The sequence below is a fragment of the Candoia aspera genome, chromosome 5 (genome assembly GCF_035149785.1).
Source record: "Candoia aspera isolate rCanAsp1 chromosome 5, rCanAsp1.hap2, whole genome shotgun sequence".
Classification (NCBI taxonomy): domain Eukaryota; kingdom Metazoa; phylum Chordata; class Lepidosauria; order Squamata; family Boidae; genus Candoia; species Candoia aspera.
Genome location: NC_086157.1, coordinates 36,517,064 through 36,541,709, shown reverse-complemented (window position 1 = coordinate 36,541,709; position 24,646 = coordinate 36,517,064). Strand labels below are relative to the sequence as shown.

Here is a 24,646-nt window from a genome sequence, read left to right as displayed (position 1 = left end):
TGTTGTTACTTTATTTATTTATGTAATATTTTATGTATTGTATTTGATCTCTACTTTTTAGTTTTATTAATTATGTATTTTTAATGTAGTGTTCTCTGGCCTAAAGGCTGTAATGAAGGTACTTTTCTTTTTTCTTTTAACCCTTGTTGATGCAAGCAATGCGACTGAGTTTTTGGAACTCAGGGAATTTCTATCTTTGTTTCTGGATGTATCATTACTTCAGGCAAAGCCAGTGTGTGCTCCCGGATTCATGGTGCAAGGGGAATAGAGAATGGCCTTGAAGGACAGGAGGAAGAACCTCTACCAAGGCAATGGTCAAATGAAGAAGACCTGGCTTGAAGAAGACCTGGCCAAGAAACTAACTTGAGAAAATGTCTCAGACAAGCCCCTCCCTAGTTCACATGAAGATAAAGTGAGGGAGGGGGTAACACATTCAGACATGGAAGGTTCTGTTACTCTAGCTGTACTACAAATGCAATCAGCCAGTCTTTTCTGGCTTGGTGCCCTATAGAGATGCTGCCTGTGAGTCTTGGCAGCTGTAGGCCAAACACATCTCGTAGAAAGCTAAATAGGCTCAATGCAAAATTGAACAGTTGGAGTAGTATGTGTATATACATATTTCTAAAAGAGGTTGATTGTTCACCAAGAAATATCATGCAATTATCAAGCAATCCGTCAAATATTACCAGACAGCTATTTTTCTACTGGCATCTTATTTCAACTTAGCCTGCACTAGCCCTCTGGAATATGTGGCTTCTGTATCTTTGTGTGAAAAGCAGGATTACCTGTTTTATTTTACATTAAATACATTTATAGTTTTCCCAATATATCTCTGCTTAAGTTCTTTCAGACAGCATGTAGCCGAACTAGATAGAAAAGGCATGATGAAGGTAAAATGTATACTCTTAAAAGATTTCATCAAGTAAGAATTAAAAACTGGAATTGATAGGGCATCTAAACGTTTGGATGACTTTCAGAATTACAAAAATATTATTTAAAAGGATGTATATATGTATAAATATAAATAATGTTGCCTATCATACAAAGAAACTCTATATTAAATGCTATCATATAACAGGAAACTATATTAAAATAGTACAAATTAATTTTTTTTTCTGATTAATATTCTATATTGCTGATACTCCTAACTGCAGCAGGAAGGAGCAAGGGCTATTGGTCAACAACACCCACACAAAACTGCCAGGCCCACCCTGGAATCTTTACTTTTAGAGTTCCTCTACCTGAGTTCTAGGGTGCCCTTGAATGCAGAGATGCTCCTACTTACCAGGAACCTGGACCACAGTTATACTATGTGCAACCAGGCAGAAAGAAACAGAGAATTGGGAGCAGTAAAACAAAGACCCCAAAATGAGCAAGTGGTATTGAAAAGAAATAAAAGATATCTCACATAAATAACTGACCATTCCCTACTAAGTTTACTTTACTAGTTTCATTTCTCCTAGGGTTTTTAAGGCCTGAATCCTTAAGTAATGTTATATATTACTCTTAAAGTTCTTGTTCTCCCCAGGGTCTGTAGCCAAAGCTCTCAAAGAAACCCCTAGCTTGTCTTCTCGTGAATCCCACGCGCCTGCCCCTCACTGGAGAGGACAGCAGCTATATTGAAAGAATTTTTTAAAGACCTCAGCTAGCTGGCAGTCCCCTTATCCACTACAACAATAAATTACAAATAAAGGTCTTTTTAGTCTATAGGTTAAGCTTGTGAAATTTGTTTTATGAAACTTTCTGTGAATATTTACAATAATATATTATTACCAACCAAGATTACTAACCTACTTTTCAAAAACACATTGCATGTTCAAGCATAACATTACTGTATAGCAGGTTTCTTGACCAGAATTCCATGGAACCCTAGGATTTCACAAAGGTCACTAGGGGTTCCCTGGGAGATCATAATGTATTTTAAAAAATATTTCATTTTCAGGCAACTTCACACTGAAGAGGTAAGTTTCATTCTTTATTTTCAGTTTAAGAATGCTGTTAATGCATATATACAGGCCTACACATGAAACAAATATAACAATATAAAATAAAACAAATATAATTTATATATTTGAGCCTGAATGTGCAGGGGTTCCTAGAGGCCTGAAAAATATTTCAAGGGTGAAAAGGTTGAGAAAGGCTGCTGTATAGCAATTATAATTAGACCTACCTTAAAAAGTTGCTGGTCATATGGCCTAGAGGTTCTTTTTTGTTCCCAAGTCCCCATGACCACCATTTGCTACTATTATTCCATAGAAAAGCAAGAAAAAGGGTTTGAATTGGCTATATCTATCTCTGTGTGTGTGTGCATGTGTGTGTGGTGTGTTTGAATTGAACTGAATCATATTTGAATTGGCTATATCTATCTGTGCGTGTGTGTGTGTGTGTGGTGTGTATGTGTGTATATACAGTTTCTATCTTATCTAGTTGCTAAGAGTTGACAATGACTTGATGGCACATAATCAATCAATCCATACCTTAAAAAGGATCTAATTCTCCAAAAACTTCAACATTTTCTCCAAACACTTCAAAATTCATACTAGTTCATTCTATTAAGACACAACCTCATTGTGCCATTCCACTGTGGTTCCCAGCAACCCAAAAGAGTCATATATGTGAGATGAGCAGCTTTAAAACTGATTAAATAAATAATAAATAAGACGGTGTTTTTTCTAGTCAAAGTATTAGAATAAATCCACAACCTTTAGAAGAAAATCTGATTATGCTATGGCTTGCCTCCAACAAGTTTTACGACAAATGCTAAAGGCGTGACTCAAGCAGTGTTGAGCACTGGTAAAGGAGAAAGTCTGACACAGGCCATCAACATTTCTTTTGAAGTGTCGGAATTCACAGTGTTCAATTTTGGTTGGATTGTGTTCCATTTATAAAGACACAGTCAGGTGGAAGAAATAGGTCAATAGCATAGTATCCATGGATGGGAACTATAATTTTAAGTGAACTGACTTATAGTATTCCAAGGAATTAAACTTAATGCTACAAGGCTAATTTCTTTGCTTTCCCTTGCCTTTACCCTATTTTACTTTTGATAAAATCTACAGGTTTTTCTTGGGGTACCATCACTATGGAAGATACATTCTTAGATGGAAAAATGACTTGCACATTGTGTTTTGGAAGTGGAATTATGGCTGGTGGGATCAGAACAATGTAAAAGAGAAGGAAACATTTATTGTCAGAAGTAGGAAAATAGTCAAAGAAACAAAAGCTTTCAAATGTAAAAGGGAGGTAAACAAGATCCTCAAGGGATGAAAAAAAAGGCAGAACCATTAAGACAGAGTACACATCACAGTTTCTCTTCCTTTCTTTCTCTTGGGTGTCAAAGAGTAGGAAGTAGAATAGATTAAGGGCAAAATAACAGGGCAGTTAAGTCCTCCTATTCCTTCATTTTTTAAAAAAAATAATTTTATTACACTAACAGAAGAAAAAGTTCAGATAGATACAAGTGTATGATGATTATTGAACACCAATAGTAATAGTAAATATTAAAAAGTTAAAATTACATTATAAAAAATTAAAAATGACATTGCACAAAAGTCTTCCTCCCTGTTCCTTCACTGAAAAAAAACACCTAAATCAGTTGGTGACAAATAGCATATATTGACAATCCACTGTTACAAATCTTTTCAAGGTCGTATGACACCCGGATCCCTGATGGGAAATCCTTCAAATTCTCCCTTTCCTTCCCAGTCTAGGCCTATGTTGTTTTAACAGAAAGCATTTGTTAATTCAGTAAGCACTGTCTTCTCATCACATCTCTTAATGAATTTTCTGATAACAGGTCCCCTGAATATTTACAAGAAATATTTGGTTGGTGATTTTTGCAATTATAGCCTAATATGCCATTTGAAAAGAAAGAAATATATTGTATTAATTTCTTGTCTATGAACATAGGTTTCAACGACCAGGAAAAGTAAACAACTCTACACATCAGAATTACATCAGAATGTAAAAAAAAAATCACATGGTAAAACTTTCCTTTTCAAGATTCATTTCTGAATGTATTTATGCAGAACTTTCCAAAATGGCATCTAGTGAAACAAGCATAAATAATTTTTAAATATCTGTGCGAATATAGCAAAAATCTTCTGAAGAGGTATATCCTTTATTCAAGACAATTACTGAAATGTAATTGGGAAGGAAAAGAACTGCTGGTTGCACAGTATTGACTACTATCAAAAGCATTTTGGAGTTTGGTTTTTTTTTTAAACTTTTAGGATAAATATTTAAGGCCAAATTACAATGGGCATGGAAAAAATTATTTTATTTGGTTGATTTATATCCTACCTTTGATACAGGAGCACAAGGCAGAATGCATCATGCGCTCTCCTATTTTTCCCTGCAGTAACAACTCTGGGTCACAGGTTGGGCTAAGGGAGTGGTTGGGCCAAAGTCATTTGTGACCTTCTCTGGCTGAGGATGGATTAGAACCTCAGCTTTCTGAAATGAAACCCCATGGTTTTAGATTCAGTAAGGAGAGAGAGTGGGAAAGTAGGAAGTTATCAATCAAAGATTAACAAAAACCAAATAGATTGGGTTTAAGAAAAATATTTCTATGTGCTTGTTTTGTTTTTATCACATGCACTTTCCTCCTGAAACCTTCTTTGAGATGTATTGGTAACCCTTCATCTGAAAAAGGCTACGCCCAAGATACTGCACCATCTGAAGGAATGCTTACATGCCCCTCCAGTGCCAGAGCCAATAATTTAAAAACTCAATTTCCACCATTCAGATGTAAAAGTCTGCTTCTGTCTTTCCTGTCTTCTACGGTGGGATGGTAATCTAAACAGGTTCCTTCATCATACTGCACACAGGATGAGCTCTATCCATAATCCAGAACTAAAGCACACTTTTAGGCTGATGGGTTTGCTTTGAATGTTAAACTCATGTTATGACTGATCTCACAAAGTAGTTGTATTGGGACTTGCCTCTGGGCTGGATGGTGGGCATGGCCAATCATATTGGGAAACTGATGAGGATATTCCCTGCTCTTTCTTTTAGCCTTTCAATGCTCCAGGTCCCTTCTACTATGCAATGTCATGTTGCGGAAAGTCATGCTTTCTCTGTCACTATGCAGCCCAGAGTCACTTTTGAAAATAAAATACATTCTGAAAGAATCCCATTTTTTTTTGTGTGCAGATGGATGTACTTCCAAAGTGCTATGCTGCAGCTACCCAACATATTTCATTTTTAGAGAATGATGTCAGCATGCCAGCTTTCCATTTAATATTTTTAATTAAAAGGATATTTAAAAGATTTAAGTTAAGTGAGGCAGAAAAGCTCATGAGCACCAAGGCAAATGTCCAGAAGTGCTTTGATGCCCAGGGGCATCATGGTGACTACTTCTGCCAATCTTAGATATTTAAGAGGCAGTAACAGTTTCTCTGTAATGAGCAATTGACTGACTTTATGCCATCAAGTCATTGCGGACTCTTAGAGACCACACAGATAGATTTTCTCTATGATGATCTGTACCTAACAGATCTTTCAGGTCTTCTAATAGTATACTCATTGCCATTAAAGCTTATTGAAAGGTTTTCTTTTTAATACAACATTATTAGGTCTTGTTCTCCCAATGTTTATATATATATTTCATTTACAACACACTAATTTCACTAATGCCATTTCTAATTGATGCAAAGCTATCTTCAGGGTTTCTCTTCCCATGTTAATTAAAGTACTGCAATGGTTCCAGATTAACCCACATGCAATGGAGTTACCTAGGGAAACAGATTCAGATAACATAATACTGGAGACATGAATGTGAAAGGAAACTATTATTCCATTAGGACCTCTATCAAAGGCTGTCAGAATTCACATAATAGTGAAAACATTGGACTTAGGAAACATACCTTTCTTTTCTTCTCTACCTTTCTTTTTATTTTTTTGCTGTGAAAACCATCACCACAAGAAGCCATCTAACACAAGAACTGCCCCCATCACCAGATGGAGATAGAGCGCTTGGAGCTATTACAAAAGCTGAAAATAATTTGTACCTTTAATTTTCTCATTGCCCAAAGGCAATGCAATATTCAAGTGTCAAAAACAAACAACAAAACAGAAATATTTTTCTTCATTAACAAACCAGATGGCTTCTTATGCATGAGTCAGGCACTCACAGCAATCGTTTAACAACATTTTCACAGCTTGATCACAAGAAAAGTTGTGATGGGTTAAAGCTTGAAATGAGAATTTCAGCAACAATCGCAGTAACATTATCGTACATGAATTGTACATTATATTGTTCTGACGTAACAGGCATGCAGACCAATTATATATATATATATAGTTAGTTAGTTAGTTAGTAAGTAACTGGGTATTAATATTTACAAAAAGCTTTTGTTACAATGATTATTGAAATGTTACAAGCTTATTGTAGAATATTTTACTTTTTAAAATATTACTGACACACAACTGTTGCCCAGTTCTAAGCTATTATATACAACATTATTATATACACAATTTATTTCATTATATAGTCAGTTAAGGCATCTAGATTCCACACTGAGATCGTGTTTTTTATGAACTTATTTCTGTGGTTCATTTATCCATTTTTCAGACTTATATTTTAAAATATCACATAAAAGCAAATCCCACTAGCTTTTTCAAAACTCTATGGAGTTTGAGTTTTTTAAATTGATCATTAAAGATTTGTTGAAAGAATTTTTTCTGATCAGTTCCACTGCAACACTTACTAGGAAACTACTGTTTCTGTCTTTTAAAAAAGTGGGAGGACATTAGTTATGGACATTAGCATATTGAAAGAGCATATGTACAAACAACAAGTCAGTGCAAATCATTTGAAAAAGATACTTTGCAAAGAGCATCAATGTGGATGAAACACCCTTCTTTAAAGCATCAAAGCTGTCAGACTTCAACTCAGCTGAATCCATCTCTCTCAACCTCTTTCAGAAGTGGCTTATTTGGCTGTAGACTCTGAGGCATGAGTTGGCTAAACTAGTCATGTTATTGGAGACAAGGAAGCCAACTAAACCAAGATCTGCATGCTGCAGAATACAACAATCAGAGTCTCTACATATGCTCCAGGATTTAAATTCTAGGCTTTTCCCACCCACAGACATTTGGCCTGTCTCTTCAAAGTCAACTTTTGTTGACATAGTAGGGTATAGAAGGTTAGTCTAAGGTACCAAGAAAACAGGAGTCTGGTAGCATCTTTTCTAACACATTTTATTAAAAGATACAAGCTTTCATGAGCTGCAGCTTACTTCACCCAATGCATAGAGTGGCTTGACTGATAAAGAATTTAAATTGGGTGAAGCAGCAGCAGGAGGATGGGGAAGACAGGTTGATTGTGCTGCAAATAAGGAAAAGGGTTATTTGATCTTCCAGGAAAATAATATGCATCATATCCATAAACACAAAATAGCTGATCCTTTAGAGGTAGGCTTAGTGGTAAACTGAGGTACCAGTGGCTCTCCAGATGTTACTAATCTACAATTCCTAGGTACCCTATTCAGCATAGCCAATATTGGAGATGCTTGAAGTTATAGTAATAGTTGAAGGCGTATATGTTTCCCACCCTCAATTTAAAGGATGTTAAAACAGAATAGGCAGCCTAATTTCTCCCAGATTAACTAAGCCATTTTACAACTCCTGCCCATGCTGGCTGGAAATGATGGAATGTGTAGATCAGTGTATCTGACAGTGCACCAGATTATAGAAGGCTATTCTAGATTGTAGGATCTATTTTATGCCAGCAGAAAGTAAATTGGACTGAAGACACAACAAGGGGAGAGGGAACCTTCTATGCATTCAGAACTGGAATATGGTGGCATTTTTTCTTCCTGTTCTAGAATTCCTATATTTATCATATTGCCTTGCAAACATCTGTCTCCCAGTACCAATCCTCCTGTGTTCAAAGCAAATCAAGTTTTTTATCCTTCCCCTTCCCAACAAATGAACACGTCAGCAAGGACTTGTCAGAAGAGGTGGGACTGTTTTGATTATTTTAGCTTAGTCCGTAAAGAAATGTTATTTGCCCATGAATAATGTGTAATTCATTCTAAGTGGTAACAAGCTCAGCTTTGGAGAAGTCTTAGAAAGTCTATTACTGCTTATTTTCAGGGAGGTAGAGGAGTGTTGGCAGAAGAATTGTGATTCCTGCCAAGAAGACAAAGGGAAATTTGCTTTGATTCATGACACAGTATCTTATTTGTGGATCAGTATAAATCTAATAAATTTTTGTTGCTGTTGTTTTGATTTTTTTTTAAGCAAAGGTGCAAGAAAATACATCTTCCAGCAATAATGCCCTCCAATTTCCTAAATCTAAAACAGTATCAAAACTAAATTACAAAAGCTGTCTCTAAAATTCCACCAGTTTCACTATCATTGAGAGTTACATAAGGTAAAGCCATCTATTGGCAAACAGCCACATGCTTGTATGCCATATAGAGAGAAATGATGGAATATCTCAAGAGATATGAATAGAAGTCTGACTTGAGAAAATGCTTGAGCAAAACTAGAAGGACCAGTGAGCATCAACAATACTGTTACAAAGATTAGTCAGTAAAAAAAATACAGAATAAGTTTATTTATTTATTTATTTAAGAGATTTATATGGCCGCCCAACTCAGTCACGGTGACTCCAGGCGGCTTACAAAAATAAAATCCCAAATACAAAACCCACTACACCCCCACCCCCTTGGCAGCAACAATACATTCAGACAAACCACTTGATGGGCTCCATATCAACCTGTCAATTATGAGTTATATGCTACAATAAATAGGCTTCAGCATTTCATAGAGTAATTTATAATTCATAAAAACAACAAAATGTACCTGTCAGATAGAATCCGGAGAGCAGATTTCTGTGCTGCCTGCTGGAAGGAAGGGCAGAGATGTTTATTTTATACCTCATATTTTAAAATATGAGCTCAATCAACACTTAAAAAATGTGTCACCCACATTCTTGTCACATATCCAAATTTTACAGCATTAACAAGTAACGCTAAATCTATAGCCATATGGCAATTTTCCAGCTACCCCATGTAATAGCAGTTTGTTAGGTTAACACCATAGAAATGTTAAATAACTTATACAGACTTTTAAATCTGAAGAATCCTATTTGGAAGGATTAAAACAAAAAAATGAGAAACGAATCTCCTCCCTTTGCACCATTTCTGTTACCAATTGTTCACTTAGCAAACTGCAAGAATGACAACAAGCATCCTAAGGCACAGTTGTGATTAGTTGCCAGTTTTAACCTGGGTTAACTACTTGAACATGAGTGAATGATCCATTGATAATTTACCTTACTGCTATTGGCTAATGTAGGAAATATGTTAACAGGCAAGTCTCTTGCAGGGGAAAAAAAACTTCTCAAAAAATAATAGAACATTTAGCTTTATCAGTTGATAACCAACTTCCCATTTCATTACTAATCTTTTGTGGACCCACTCCCTGGCTTCACATTATGAACTGCAGATATCCATAAAGTAGGAGTTCTCAAACTGTGGGTCAGGATCCCTGGGATTAAAAACAAATGGATGTAAGGCATCACCATTTTTTATTAAACTTGATCAGACATATAAATGAAGTGGGAGCAATATCAAAACTCACTGAGCTTTGTTCCTTGTTTTGCCTGAATAAGCTTACATCAGGCACTGCATACCAGAGTTTGAGAATTTGTTTATTTATTTAACTTTTATCCCACTTTATTATTTTTATAAATAACTCAAAGCATCAAACATATCTAACACTCCTTCCTCCTCCTATTTTCCCCACAACAACAACCCTGTGAGGTGAGTTCGGCTGAGAGAGTGACTGGCCCAAGGTCACCCAGCCAGCTTTCATGCCTAAGGCAGGACTAGAACTCACAGACTCCTGGTTTCTAGACTAGTGCCTTAACCACTTGATATGCAGATTAAAATGTAATTATGAAAAGAAAGAAGAATATTTCTTGCCCAATTCCAATCAAATCATTAGTTTTATTAAGGGGTGGGGGCATCATGCAAGTTTATCATTGTAGGTGGTGACAGTACTATAACATTTGAAAGCCCCTGCCCTAGTGGCAATCATCTTGGCTATAGTTCTGGGTCTGGTTTTGATTCCATCCATTCTGGAATTTTACCAACTCAGTTTATAATAAAGATGGCAGGGTTGTTTTTTTTAAATTAAAAAGTGTACTACCAAAAATACATTATGTTATTTTACTATGCCTTATTGTCAACACTCTGTAACATATTGATTAATGTAGCTGATATTTTTGTTACGTTTTATTGCATCCAAGGAACTCCTAGTGGCACATACCCCCATCCTATCTGATGCACATTCTATGCAGTAGTAGAGTCTCCTGGAGAGTTTCAGGGCTGAGTGTGTTCCTATTCCTGATCTAACACTCATTATGTGTAACGTAATTCATATCCCCAGTGCACACAGTCTGAGGATATGGGATGCAGCCAGCTTGCTCAAATTCAGGTTGGTTAGGAGACTACCATGAAATGCCAGGTGTTCCGACTTGAATTCCATGATGGAAGAAATTCAACAAACTGGTATACTTTGAAGAGGTATATTATAGAAGCATGCCTCCTAACAGTTAAGCAGCATTTATTATTTCTGAGATTTATTTACCTTCTATTCCATTATTGCCTTTATTACACTTGGAATGCCAAAGTCTCCCTAAAATATAGATAAGATGTATTTTGAAACATCCCCTTCCAAAATTAGAGATAGGTCAGCCTATTTGTAATCCACTTTAGTTCCACATGCATGCATCTATATTTTAAAAAAACTGCATGAAATGTAAGTTTGGAAGGCATTTTAAATAATAATTATACATTTCATTATATAAAATATGTATACTGCACATGTTTTATCTTAAAACAGATGTGCACCTTTTTTTCAGAATGACAGTTGCACTTGGCTTTTGAAGGGCACATGGGAAGAAGTACTCCAAAAATAGCAAGTGGAGTCAAAACAAAAATGTTATTTATTGCTCTTCAGTATGTATTGAATAACGCTCACTTTTAATCATATTAAAAAACAGCAATCTGGTAGCGACTTTGGGAGCACCCTGGGCACTCTCTCTGGCCTGAGTGTGCACCTCTCTCCCTCCCAAACATACTTCTGTATGCAAGAAAACTCTATGTATCTATGAGGCTTTTTAAATACGAGCTAAGAACTATATTACAATATTTGGAAAAATGTAAAAATAGAAGGATAACATTATTATTTGTACGTTATCCCTGGAAAAGTGGATCAGGTTGCTTTGCTTAAAAAGGCAATTCAAACAAAGTCTCATCCATAGAAAAATGAATTTTGCTGTTTGTCATATAGAGTTGCCTCTTATTCTCCTGTTATAATGTATTTTAGCCCTCCTGCTTTCTGAGAACCATTAAAAATCATGTTAGGGCATAAAGTCTTTTGCTTTAGCTCAATTCCCATTACCTTGGAGCAAGACTTATAATTAATGTGAAGATGATCACATATACATGACGCAATACCTATTTTATATATAACTCAGTACCATTAACTATTTCTGACAGACACAAGAATGACCCTCAACCTTGTTTTCTATACCCCTTTAAAAAAGTGGGCTCAGTTAAGGAAAGGAAAAAATCCCTTCAACAAGTAAGATGTAAAAAAATGAGAGATAGGAAATATTATTTCAGATATGACATCACAATTACTGCCTGCAGATTAATGTAGATAAATGGTTGTATAAAGGTTAAGCAAGTGGAATAGCAGCAAAATCTGCTGTCACCATTTCTAGATCAAAAGCCCTTAGTCTAAAGAAAATTCAGATAATCACTGAACTCCAGTGCAATATTACTTTATTTCTGCTGTAAGTTTCATACTACCATATTATTTTTCTGCCCACACAGTCAGTCTTAGCTCTCCTGGATTAACACTAACAGAAGTGTTAATTTTGTCACCCTGTCTTATATTCTTGTTTTATCCCAGCTTTCCTCAGTCTAAAATTTTCCAAAAGTATTAAAGTTCTAGTCCCAGCAAGGAAAACATTCTGAGGATAATTTATTATTACAATGACTGGGAAATGCTTGGTGATTTCCTAAACTGAATGCAGTATGCTCAACACTGGAGATAAAACATATGACATCATGATAACATTATCTGTAGACCAATGTATACCCAAGCATTACAAGTGTTAATTATTTGCTTCACAATACTGAATAGCTTGATTTTAATTTGGGCAATAAATTGTGTTTCCTATCATTTTGGTAGCTTCACTGGAACCAGTATATTATCAGTGGCTGTTTTGCAGATTTTAGCCAGGGCCTGGAAGTTTTGAGCTACTGCAATATGACATTTCTTTGTAGATAGCCTCTGGTCAAGCTGGCTGTTCTCCTCCAGCTGGAAGAATAAGCCCCCACTCCACCATGGCTTTCACTTCCAAAGCAGATAATCTTTCTGCTTGCCTTCCAAGATCCTGGGACTCTGAGCCCAATCAACAAGGAAGCCACATCTTCCTTCTCCATGCCATCAGGAGAAAGTCAAAATCTACAAGCTAGGCCAGTTTTTTCAACCTTGGCAACTTTAAGCTGTGCTGGAATTCTGGGAGTTGAAGTCCACACAGCTTAAAGTTGCCAAGGTTGAGAAACACTGTGCTAGGCACTCAGGCTACCTTCAATTTTTTTGTTTTTTACTTTTGTGATGGGGAAGAAGCCACTGCCCTTGGGCAGGTCAATAGTCAATGTTTCTTCTGCCCCTGTATGAGTCCAATTTAGGTGCTTCAGAATTAGGTGGGGGGCAGCACATATAGTCTGTGCCTACTGTGTTTTTAAAAGCCCTTTGGGTTTCTTCCTTGAGTTTTCCTCATTTTTGCAAATCTCTTGGACTCTGTTATCAGATTGACTTTATAAGTACTGACACATTTCCCTCCAGAATGTAAAGAGACTACCATAGGATATTAATATTGCATATAAGGAACTACTGAATTAAATACTTCACCTAAAACCCGTTGCCCAAATCTCTTTCTGTAGCATTTCTTGGCCAATCTAACATCAGCTGGTTCAAAAAAAAGAACATTGGGGCATATCTGGAGGGAGCAGAAGGCTCAGAGATTAATCAAATTCTTGCCCGCCTCTCTTGAGCTATGCTGATGTCTGTTCTTCCAGTCAAAAGGTAAGCAACATCAAGGCATTAGTGAAAGGGGGATGAGGAATTGCAAGCTTTTTTATTTAGATGGTAATCCACAGCTTTAAAAAAAAACCCTGAAAATTGGCTGTAAAAGCATGTTGTAGTCATGTTATCATTTGTGATTTTTCATTCAATTCTACAACCTCTTCATTCGTTTTTAATATTCAGCATTTTATAGTCCTTACTGGGTTATGTCTGTGATTCCATCCACAGGCTATTCCTACCATTAACATTCCTGCTATGTTCTTGTGGGTGAGCTATATTATTTTAACTACACAAGCATTAGCATTCACAGACTGATCACTGGAAATAGAAGGAATTACAGAATTGTGGTGATTGGTATTAGAAATGTCACTCAAAGAATGGTATATAAGACACCTCCTCTGAGGTGAAAAAATAAAGAAAATGTTGAGGGATTGGAAAGTATGGATAGAAGAACAAGTTTAAGAAACGCTAGAGTCCTAGCCTAGGGAACTGTTTCAATGTCAGAGTGACAGGGTTAGGAATATATATTTATTGCCAGAGAAGCCAAGGAGTAACAATTTACAAATATGTTGTAAAATGTAAGTTACTAGAAGTTGTCTAGTTATGAGGGCTAAGAGAATACCCTAAAGATATTAACATGAACTGTACTTTTAAGAGAACCTGTTTACCATCCATTTTAAGTTTTGTAATGAAAATGGATTCAATGCTTCTTTTAACAAAATTAACAAAAGGGACTGTGCTGTTCTATTTCCTCCCCATGTTCTACCTAGCCACGTTACCTCATATATATTAAGAAACAGAGGAGAGAAACACAGAATTCCCAAATCAGAGAAGGAGTTGGTGATGGCAGCAAAACCAATACATCTGTTAGAGATTTCCCTGTGTTAAGGAGATTTCCTTTTGATTTTGAAGAACAAAAGGGAAAAAAGAAAATGTGTCCACAACAATTAGGGTATGCAACAGGAATCCATATACATTTTTACAGAATCAATGGTGTAACAGCTGTAATCAACTTACATACTTCAATCTAAATTAAAGTCTGAGTTGATTAAAAAACCAATGAGAGCTTGCATACAGCATGTGAGAGAAGAACGCAAGTGTTTGTGCAACTAGCTTCACACTTTGAACCTTACTTGACTTGGGCTGCTAATGTTGGCATGCATTGCTGTTTGCTTACTGAAGAAGAATACTTGGGCGATGCTTCCTTTCCTTCCTTATAAGAAGAAGCTCAGGCATTGATCAGGGAGAGGAGGCATTAGAAGGAGAATGTCCTGTGCAGGTTGGTTATGCAGTCACGGAAGAACAGAACACCTTTCCTTGAATCGCTGCTTCTTTGCTTCCTCTTTCCTACCTGCCACTTGCTTCAGGAGCCCAAGCAAAATAAACTTACTGAACAAGAGCTGTTTAGTTGGGTACAGTGTGTGGGGAGATTCATGAGCTTGTGAAATTTCCAAGTTATCCTCTCCTCTTGCCTTTATCTTGGCATCCCCTTCTCAGCACTGCACAAGTGCTTATTTGGCATAATTTATGATAAGCACAGAATGCTCAATGTCATTCCTGCAGAATATGCACTTGACCTTCTCTCAATTACACACATTCAAATCAAGGCTCTTTGTGTTATACACACAGTGCTACAGAGCTTATATCTGCACTATTTCTTTGGGGCACAGCCATGCAGCAATAGCCACAGAAGAGAGCTTTTAAAAGTAATGAGCATCTGCTGCAAAGGGCAGTGGCTGCTGAGATCATTAAATGTGATCATTAAACTTCATCTTCTATTAAAATCTTGTTAGCCAATTTTAGATGCACTGCATCTAAGGCTCTATTAATGAAAGCTGTCATAGCTAATCTGGCTTTGAAATGTTGAGATTTTAAATGTTTCACCTTGGGAATTTTATCAGATAATATGTCCTTAGGGAAGGCTAAACCTTAGGCGAAGGGGCCACTTTAATATGGCTTGCTAATTTTTTCCTCAACATCCTTTTAAAGAAGGTGTTAATGATATTGGTTTAATACCCACTATTTCTGATGCATTTATGAAGCCTGGAAATATGACTTAAGGTATGTTTAATGTTTAATGAGTGATTTGAGATTGAATAATTCTGTTTTTATCTCAAAAAAGCAGGGTGTCTGTGTACGATGTGAACAGGATCAGGATGCTGGAACATGCAAAATATGGTTTAAGCTCTTTCCTCCAACAAATGCCTTCACCCGAACAATTTGGCTTGAAGCTGCCATATAACAATAGCCACACTCAGTACCAGATAAAAGACTGGCATCAGGAGCATATAGGAATTTTAATTACAGACATAATAGAATGGAAAAGAATTAAACTAGCTCCCTTACCAGCTATTATTTAAGTTAAAAACAAAGAAGTAAATTGAGGATCATTCTGTATATTTTCCCTTATTTATTCAATCATGTCAAAATAATGGTGTGTGCATCATGACATGATAGCACAAATGACCCAATTAAGTAATTGTACCATGACATCTGATACAAGTATGTAACTTGTATCATTTACAGTATATACTGTTGTGATGATGCACATGCTGTTATCTGCCTCTCCCCTATCCCCCACGGTTGCTCTTGTATATTCTAATATGACATTACAGGTAGTCCTCGTTTAGTGGCTGCCTCATTTAGCAACCATTTGCAGTTATGATGGTGATGAAAATGTAACTTTATGACCAGTCCTCACATTTACAACTTTCACAGGTCAGTAAAGCAAAGGAAAGCTGAAGTAACATCATAAGCACAGTTGCAGTTTCACTAAGTGACTACTTCACTTAACAATCGAGTTGTTGGTCCCAATTGTGGTCGCTAAACAAGGATTACCTGTAGTGCGTGCATGCATATGTGTATATTCATTCATGTTAATATCTAAATATTACATTAATAATATGTTAATAATATAACATAATATGTTAATATCTAAAAAGATGTGTAGTATTTCAGGACAGATACATAATACATAGTATAATTATTAGCAATTTTACAATCTTGAAGGATATATTGTAACATTTTCTTTTGTCTTAAACATAATTTTATTGATATATTGTAACATTTTCAAAGAACTTGCTACACCTTCTCTGTCTTACTATCTAAAGCATCCAGTGCTTTTTCTTTCCCGCACAGCCAGAGTTCCAGTTTGGAGGCAGGTCTCAAAGGATGTCTCATGGTTGCTTCTTTAGCTTCTATTTATACAATTTCAACATTTCTTTGGCACAAGTCAAAAGTGCACACCAGCGTATTGCCTTTTATGATTCTTAGGAGTTGGAGAGGAAAACAGACCGAATGAACTTTGGTTACATATTCCAGACAAGCAGAAGGGTCCTATTTAATCTGTTTAAGCTGCTGAATGCAGATTGATTAACTCTGTGGGTAATAAATTTTCACTGCCACAAAGCCTCAGTGGCAAATCTTGCTGCAACACAGGGGAAAGAAAATTCTGCCTACAAACTCATGGTTGTAAAATACGAACATTTCTTTTCACACATTAGATCTTCTGATCATTGCTTATGAAATTAAAATAATAATGTTTACAGGATGAATGATATTAATTAAGGGAAAATACATTTATACAATAAAAATGAAGGAGCTGCAAACTTGTACTGATGATGTAATTACTACAAACTGAGCACCCCAATTCTGTTTTCCTCTATTATGACTAATTCCATATAGTTGAGTTCATATATAGCATTAAATTGTAATGTGGTTTGTCTGGATGTGAAATTTCCATGTTCTGTGAATTTAGTCCCTGTAGTTAATAACCATGGGTTATGGTTTAACATTATGTGTGCAACCATAATTATACATTAACCATACATTAGAGATAGGAACATCATCTGGAGCTCCTTGAAAAAAGTCAGCATATAAATCTAATGAACTAACAAATCAAAAAAAATATGAACAAATTTCAGATTTCTTACCTGGTCATTCTCCTCTTCATCACTACTCAACTTGAGGTCATCTTCTAGCATTCTAGAAAACAACAACAGATCTACATTGGAATTCAGTGTAACAATTCAGATGTCATTTAAACCATAGATATTTCTTCACTGTGAGTCATTACTAAAGCTTCAATTGGTTCAGGGCAAAACTCAACTGGTCCAGTGTCCTATTTCCCATTACGGCTGTACACGTTTTATCTGGAAGAAGTGCTTTTGACTTCATGCAAGCAGAGCACCTCTTTTTACTCATTAAAGTAGCATGACTGTGCAAACCTGAACAAAGATGTCATTGTTTTAAGGAATTTACTTATTAAAATTAATGCAACTTTTAAGCAGCAGTACCTTTTTTTTTTCACAGCAGCACATGGGAACCTGAAAATGTTGGATTAGCTTAACAAATAATGCAGAGCATGAAGGCCATTTTTTTCTATCCTTGATTTTAGCAGCTATTATTCAAAGGCATGCTCTAAACCTGAAATTTCCATATAACTTTATTACTAGTAGCCTTTGATATCAGAGCTCCAAAGTTCCGATATTTTATTATTTTTATTACGTCTATGTTGCTGTATGCAAAATGGCTCTGAGTAGTGTATTATTGGCCAATGACCAGTATCATGGTCACTGCATGTAGATTACATTGTTTGCAAGCAATTAGGTGATAATCAATATCATTATCATAAGTGGAATCTGAATTATTAACAGTAGTACATGACATTGTGAACTCTGCCTCTTATAGGGTACTGACTTCACTCAGACTGGCAGGAAGTGAATCTGAAATGCATCTTGGAAAAGTTCCTAGTATAAACATAATAATTTACTTGTTTACCTAATATGAGTCTTACATCATTCAGGCATGCTTCAAAATCTATTCTATAAAAAGGAAAAAAAAATCACAGAAACAGTTTTATTCTATTTATAGAACGGGATGTACAGTCTCCTGTGAATATATATTATCCTGGATCTACAGGAAAAAAAGCTAATTAAAAAATCTTTACATGGGACCCCAATGTTTTCGTGATATTTAATCATGTTTGCATGTATTCCAATTTTCACTTAAATCAGCTATCATCAATACATATTGATGGGGAAATTTCCAGAGTTTTAGCGTCAAAGGAATCATCTAATGGAAGCGCCATCAAAAGAAAACCCTCTGATACATACACATTAAGATTGATCTTTTGGGACTGTTAAAACCAAATTGCATTCTTTTATCATATTAAGAAAAGATATCTAAACTGTAAAGCATAAATACTTCATGAATAATGGGTAGACACATGTTTCAGTCTGTGTTAATGAAGTGAAATTTACTGCTATTTTCCTTTCCCCATCATGTAACAGATGGTCAACTTTGCCTAATGAATATCTATATTCAAAGCATGCATTTCATTTAGAAAAATCTGTCAACACCATATCAACAGAACTGTTATTTTAAACTTGGTTATGATATCTCTATCACCAAAATAGTTTTATAGACTAGAAAGCTAATGTACATTTTTTCTGTTTAAATGGACTTTATTACATGTTCTTAAATCATATTGCTTATTCTTATAAATTTTAAAGAACTTAGATGATTGCCAAAATTAAATAGGAAATCAAAAGATTAAGAAAGCCTCTCAGATCTTTACTGAAATAGGTGTTGTTTCACCAAAATGATATTAGAAAAGAAGAACCTGCAACGATTTTTTTTACCATGTAGATCTGCTATTCAGCAATTCAACCAATAAGCCCTGCCTACTTATTGGTTTTCTATTCTATGACATACCACACAAAAGCATTCCATTTCCACATACACATGAATTATTCTATACAAAGTTGGTTATGTGAGATGGTTGATGATTATGTGCCACCAAGTCGTTGTTGACTCTTAGGGATCACAAAGATAGACATTTTCCATGATAATTTGTCCCTAACCTGATCCTTCAGGTCTTCCAACAATGCACCCAATGCCACTGCAACTGAATCCATCCATTTTGCTGCTGGTTGTCCCCTTCTGTTTTTTCCATCTTTTCCAGCATTCCCAAAGAGCTAGGTCTTTGCATAATATGTACTGTATAGTATGTCCAAAGTATGATAATTTGAGCATAGTCATTTGTTCCTTGAGTCAGAACTCTGGGTAGGTAGGTATAGACACATCCCAGCAAGGCCTTCATGGCTGCTCTACCAAGTGCTAGTCTGTGGCTTTTTTTTTGACTGCTGGTGCCTTTACTGTTGATGGTTGATCCCTAAAGGCAGAAGCTATCCTCCACATCAATATCTTCACTGTCAGTTCTAATCCTGGTTGTTGTACCTGTTGTCATTAGTTTGGTCTTTTTACATTTAATTTTAGTCCCATTTTTTTGCAGTGTTCCCTGACTTTTATTACTAGAGTTTGCAGATCCTTTGCATTTTTGGCTATCAGAGTAGTGTCAGCAGCACATTATTGATGTTCCTTTCTCCAATTTTAAAGCCACACTCATCTTCTTCCAATCCAAAGAGTACAAAAATCCAAAGACTAAAAAAGCAACACAGAAATGACAACAAATATTGCCACAAAGGAACTGTTGTCATTCACCAGAAACTTATTTTTGGCATCAATCTAAATATTCCCCCAAAGTTCTTGCAAAAACTGTAAGACTAATCACTTACCATTGGAGGAAAGAGCCTTAAGCAATAAAGAATTTCACAGAACTATTTAATTCACCGGTTCACATTTTCCCTCTTTAATTCCATTAACTTAATTTCTACTGGTAATGATGAATAGTTATTTTGGTAAGCTTATCCATCTTTAATTTCTTGTGATCTTTTGAAAATATTACTTAATTTTAAAACTGGAAAAGCAATGGGGAAACATAAACAGCCTACTGCTTTGCTCAATGTGCCAAACTGTATCATAAATTTCATTGGTGTTTACACTCTCCAGATTGCTGGCCAAACTTGCAGAAGTTCAGTGCTTTTCAAAGTTACTTTAGAGCTTTATCCTTTTTTCTTTTTTCAGAATAATAAATATTCTTAAATATTATCATGGCTTGATAATACCTTGAATATGGCAAAGTTAACAGAAATGAAAACAGTTACCTGAAATTTTGTTAATCATTTACAGTGTTCAGGGTAGACTTTATTATTTTAGATAGATTTCTTGTTTACTCTAAAGACTCTATACCAAGTTGCCTTCATCTAAATGGCCATGCTGGTTTTGGAACATAGAAATTTCGACTGAATACATCTAGAAAGGTTGGAGAAAGTACCCTTTGGCCAAGTAAAGAAATAGAGCTAAAAATTGAGAGTATAATATTTATTTATGATTAAACTCTCATGGCTGTTTATAATAAATAGGGTCAAAGAACTGAGATTATATGATTGCTTGAATAAGTCATAGCCTTTATGAACAGAGATAAAACTGAAGAAAGTGCTAGATAATCAGTATGAGAAATGGATCTTTGAGAAAGTTTGCATTACGTATGTCCTTAGAGCAGGAATAGACAACTTGGTACCTGTGAGTACCAGTTCCCTAAGATTCCTCTGCTGGGGCCCACCAGATTCTTTGGCCAACCTGATTTTTAAAATATTATTTTAACTTACAGAGTTCCTCACATGCTGCAAAGCAAAGTACTAATCTCTAGCATCATATTTACTTACAGTAATAGTTTTTGGTCCCACGGAATTTCTTTGGGGATAATAAAAGCATTCTGGAGATGGGGCTAGTTCACCTTCTGGTGAATGGGTATTCGGTGACTGGCCATGCCCACCATGGTTGCCATTCTGTGAATAGGTAAGATTACTATGGTACCATTTTACGAGCGTGCTCACCATACGTTCTCACAATTCCAAATGTGCTTCCAGCACAAAAACATTGCCTACCTACCCCTGACTTACAAAGAAAACATCTGAATATGGGTATGGCTGAGTGGAACTGTAGCAAATGATGCGCTCACAAGAAAAAGGGTACTAAACAAAGACAGGTGAATGAAAAGTCCAACGTCAAAAGATGGAACGAGACAGAACCATGCAGTCTTCTGAAAATAGGAGGAGTTGATGCTTAGTGGAAACAGTAAATTACAGTCTATTGAAGAAACTTAAGATAGGCTTGATACAATCAATTCCACAAAAAATCCTGAATCACCTTAAGATTTTCAAAACTATTTTATTAGAACAGAATATGATGTTAATATAGCCACACATATACACACAGGGATTGGCAGAGAGATGGTTATGGGCTGTTTTCCAATAGAATTAATTCTCTTAAGAATGACCACTTTGAAGTCAGTGACAGAATATTTGGGAGTGTTGCTTTTTGCTGTTTCTGAGTTACTTTGTTTACCAATAAGTAAAGTATTGCTGAATAAGAAGATGTATGGTCCTCTGATAGTCTAGGTGTTGTTACCACAATATGGGAACAGGGCTGGTAGTTGGATCAGAGAGGGTTTGATTCCTGAATCTGGGCCACTGTAGCATATCCTTTAAAGTATGGTAGCTGACTGTATGCAATTACAGGTTTATCATTCAAAGGCCTGTAAAAAGAAAATGCCATTCATTATTCATAACAGGCTATAGATTACTGTGACATGCTTCAACTGTTGGTGACACAAGGATGTTATGTATTGTTTTTTCCTTCTGTGTCGTACTGGATGATTTCAGGGAAGCAGAATAACTGTGCTGACCTGTTTTTTAATTTAACTGGGTGGATACTCTAAGTGGGCACTGGTCTGGTCTAAACTCATGATTGATGGCAGGAGAAAAAAATGTTGAAGTCCTAATGGACTTGCCTGGTGCTCTTACTCATGAATCCAGCATACGGCCTAAGAATAGAATTGGAGAATAAAGTTTCTTATCACACTACGGGTGTTACATGAGTTTATGAATGAAGGAAAGTTTGCATCACACCTAACTATTGGTCATTATCTGTAAGTGATTGTTTCCCCTCCCTCCCCACAACACACTCCCCCCATATCTGTATTTGTTTATGTGTATATGCAAGTACACACACACCACACACAAACAGTGGACACTGATAGCCTGGGCACACTCAACATTTTGACCCTGTCCGCACCTGCCTGAAACAGCGTTACTCTGAAAGATGCAATACTCAAAACTTCCAAATATTATCAGAGTTTGTCTGTTTTTATGGTCTGGTGATAATTATCAATGTTGTTAAATATCAATAATGTAAATTAGGGATGAGGAAGTCTTTGGGGCTGCAGAGTGCATTTTAATGAATTTTGGGGGGGGGGAACCTCTGATGGCTATATAGGAGATAGCCTTTGCTTGGCTACAATCTCAGTCTGTTTTGGAGATTTTCAAGAGTTGGGGGCTGGGCTGCCATGCAGGTTGCTGATGCCTGAAGTATATATAGTCTTACTTAATTAAAAAGGCTTCTTGCGAGCTGCTACAGAAGAGTTCCCATGGGATGGAAATAATCCCAACCCAAAGCTTGTGGAAGTCCTTAACTATTTTAAATTACAATCTTATATTTAATTTCCTGACAGTAAGCCCTATTGATTATAGTGGGACTTACTTCTAAATAAACATGCAAAAGAGTTGGACTGCTTTAAGTAAACTTGCTGGTAAATTCTCTACCATAGGATATATTCCATCAAACTCTTGAGATACTTTTGTGGCAGAAAAAACTAGGGATTCAAAACACATCCAAATACAGGGAAGAATCTTCAGCTTCCTTTTGCTAACGACTTCTTCGAAAATGTAACATTTCTAATCTTTTAACCATGGCTAAAAGACTATCAGCATCCAATCATTTATCTTCCCTTATCATAATGCAGAATTGATCTTCCCTTCCCCATTCAAATTTGAGTAGGGCATTTAATCAATTTCAAACTGCGCTGAAAATCCTGATTAAAAACCAATTTGATCAAGTATACCAGTTTAATTCAGTTTTATTAGACTATTATGTGAATTGCTCTTGGTGCCTGGTGACAACAGGGGCATATCCATATTGTTTTCTTTGCAAAAATGTGGAAATGGTTTGCTATTCTCTTCTTCCTAGGGTTTCTTTTAACCTCCCAGTCTGACTAAAATCCTGGCATTTCCTGGTGATCTCCCATATAAGTTCAGACCTGATCCAATACTGCTTAGCTTTTTCTAAATCAGCTAGTGGGCTAGGCGCTACCATCTGCTCAGCTCATTTATGTACTGAACGCTTAAAAAAATGTAATTGGACTTTTCCATCCTCAGCCCTGAGGTTACTATGAATGAACTATTTAAGTTTCTTGCTTTTTTCTATAAACAAAAAATTAATTACCTCATTTCAGAAGTAATTTTATACTTATTGTGTAGAGAGACTATAATGAACAAACTAATTAAATGGCATTTAAAGCAAGAAACTGATTCTGCAAAATACTCACATTTATTGGTTGGCTGTTCTATTTTAACATAATTGTCTATATACAAAGGAAAAACTAAGATGGAAGTTTGTATGCTTTTGAATAAGCTCTTTTTCTTCTATAACTAATTTCTTTGGACAAAATGAGGAAGTATTCATTATAAAGGTTATCATCTGAAAAAGCTCCATATGACCAAAGAAATAGCCAGTTTGCAAGTTTATTTGATTACATGTAAAAAAAAAAAAAGTACAGTACATTAACAGGAACATTATTAACATTACATGCAGTTTGGGTATAAGTTAACAAAGGCATCAAAAAGGTAAAGAGGAAATGGCTAGCTCGGTACAACTCTGGACATGTAATTCCTAATACAGCAGCAGAAGGAAGATTAAGACAGAATGAGATAGATGAGCAGTCATAGATGAAAAAGAAGGAGACTAGCAGCTGAGGCATAATAGACTATTTATTTATTTTTTATCCCGCCTTTATTATTTTTATAAATAACTCAAGGCAGTGGAGCATCCCTAACGCTCCTTCCTCCTCCTATTTTCCCCACAACAACAACCCTGTGAGATGGGTTGGGCTGAGAGAGAGGGACTGGCCCAAGGTCACCCAGCCGGCTTTTGCGTGGACTAAAACTCACAGACTCCTGGTTTCTAGCCCGTTGCCTTAACCACTAGACCAAACTGGCTCTATGTGCCATTAAGTCGGTGTTGACTCTTAAGAAACACATAGATTGATTTTCTCCATGACAATTTGTCTCTAACCTGGTTTTCCAATGGTGTACCCATTGCCACTGCAACTGAGTTCATCCATCTTGCTACTGGTTGTCCTCTTCTTCTCTTTCCTTCCATCATTCCCAGCATTAGAGCCTTCACCAGAGAGCTAGGCCTTCACATAACATGTCTGAAATATGGTAATTTGAGCCTGGTCATTTATGCCTCAAGTGAAAACTCTAGGTTGATTTGTTTGATGATCCATTTGTTTGTTTTTTGTCTGTCCATAGTGTTCTCAGAAGGTTTCTCCAACACTGTCAATACTCTTTCCATCCTGCTTCTTCAAAATCCAACGTTCACTTTTATAAAGCATTTATTTATTTATCTATTTACTTATCAATCAAATTTGTTACCACCCATCTCCTCCCAGAGGGACTCTGAGCGAGTTAAAGCATCACAGGGAATACCACTGCCTGCACTTTTCTGGTATCGAAGTATCTTTTCCAAAGACCTTTGGCTGCTCTACCAAGTGCTGGTCTGCAGT

The 24,646-nt window shown here is 36.1% G+C and overlaps 1 protein-coding gene across 1 annotated transcript in view; it reads right to left on the bottom strand.

The window, feature by feature from the left end:
- AFF3 (ALF transcription elongation factor 3) overlaps window positions 1-24,646 on the bottom strand; it is a 265,761-nt gene that overhangs the window by 56,930 nt on the left and 184,185 nt on the right. Inside the window, exons 8-9 of the mRNA XM_063304958.1 lie at window positions 17,052-17,103; window positions 8,815-8,855 (exon numbers count right to left, since the gene is read on the bottom strand). Coding sequence (XP_063161028.1) covers window positions 8,815-8,855; window positions 17,052-17,103 — 93 coding nt within the window. The remainder of the gene's footprint in view (window positions 1-8,814; window positions 8,856-17,051; window positions 17,104-24,646) is intronic.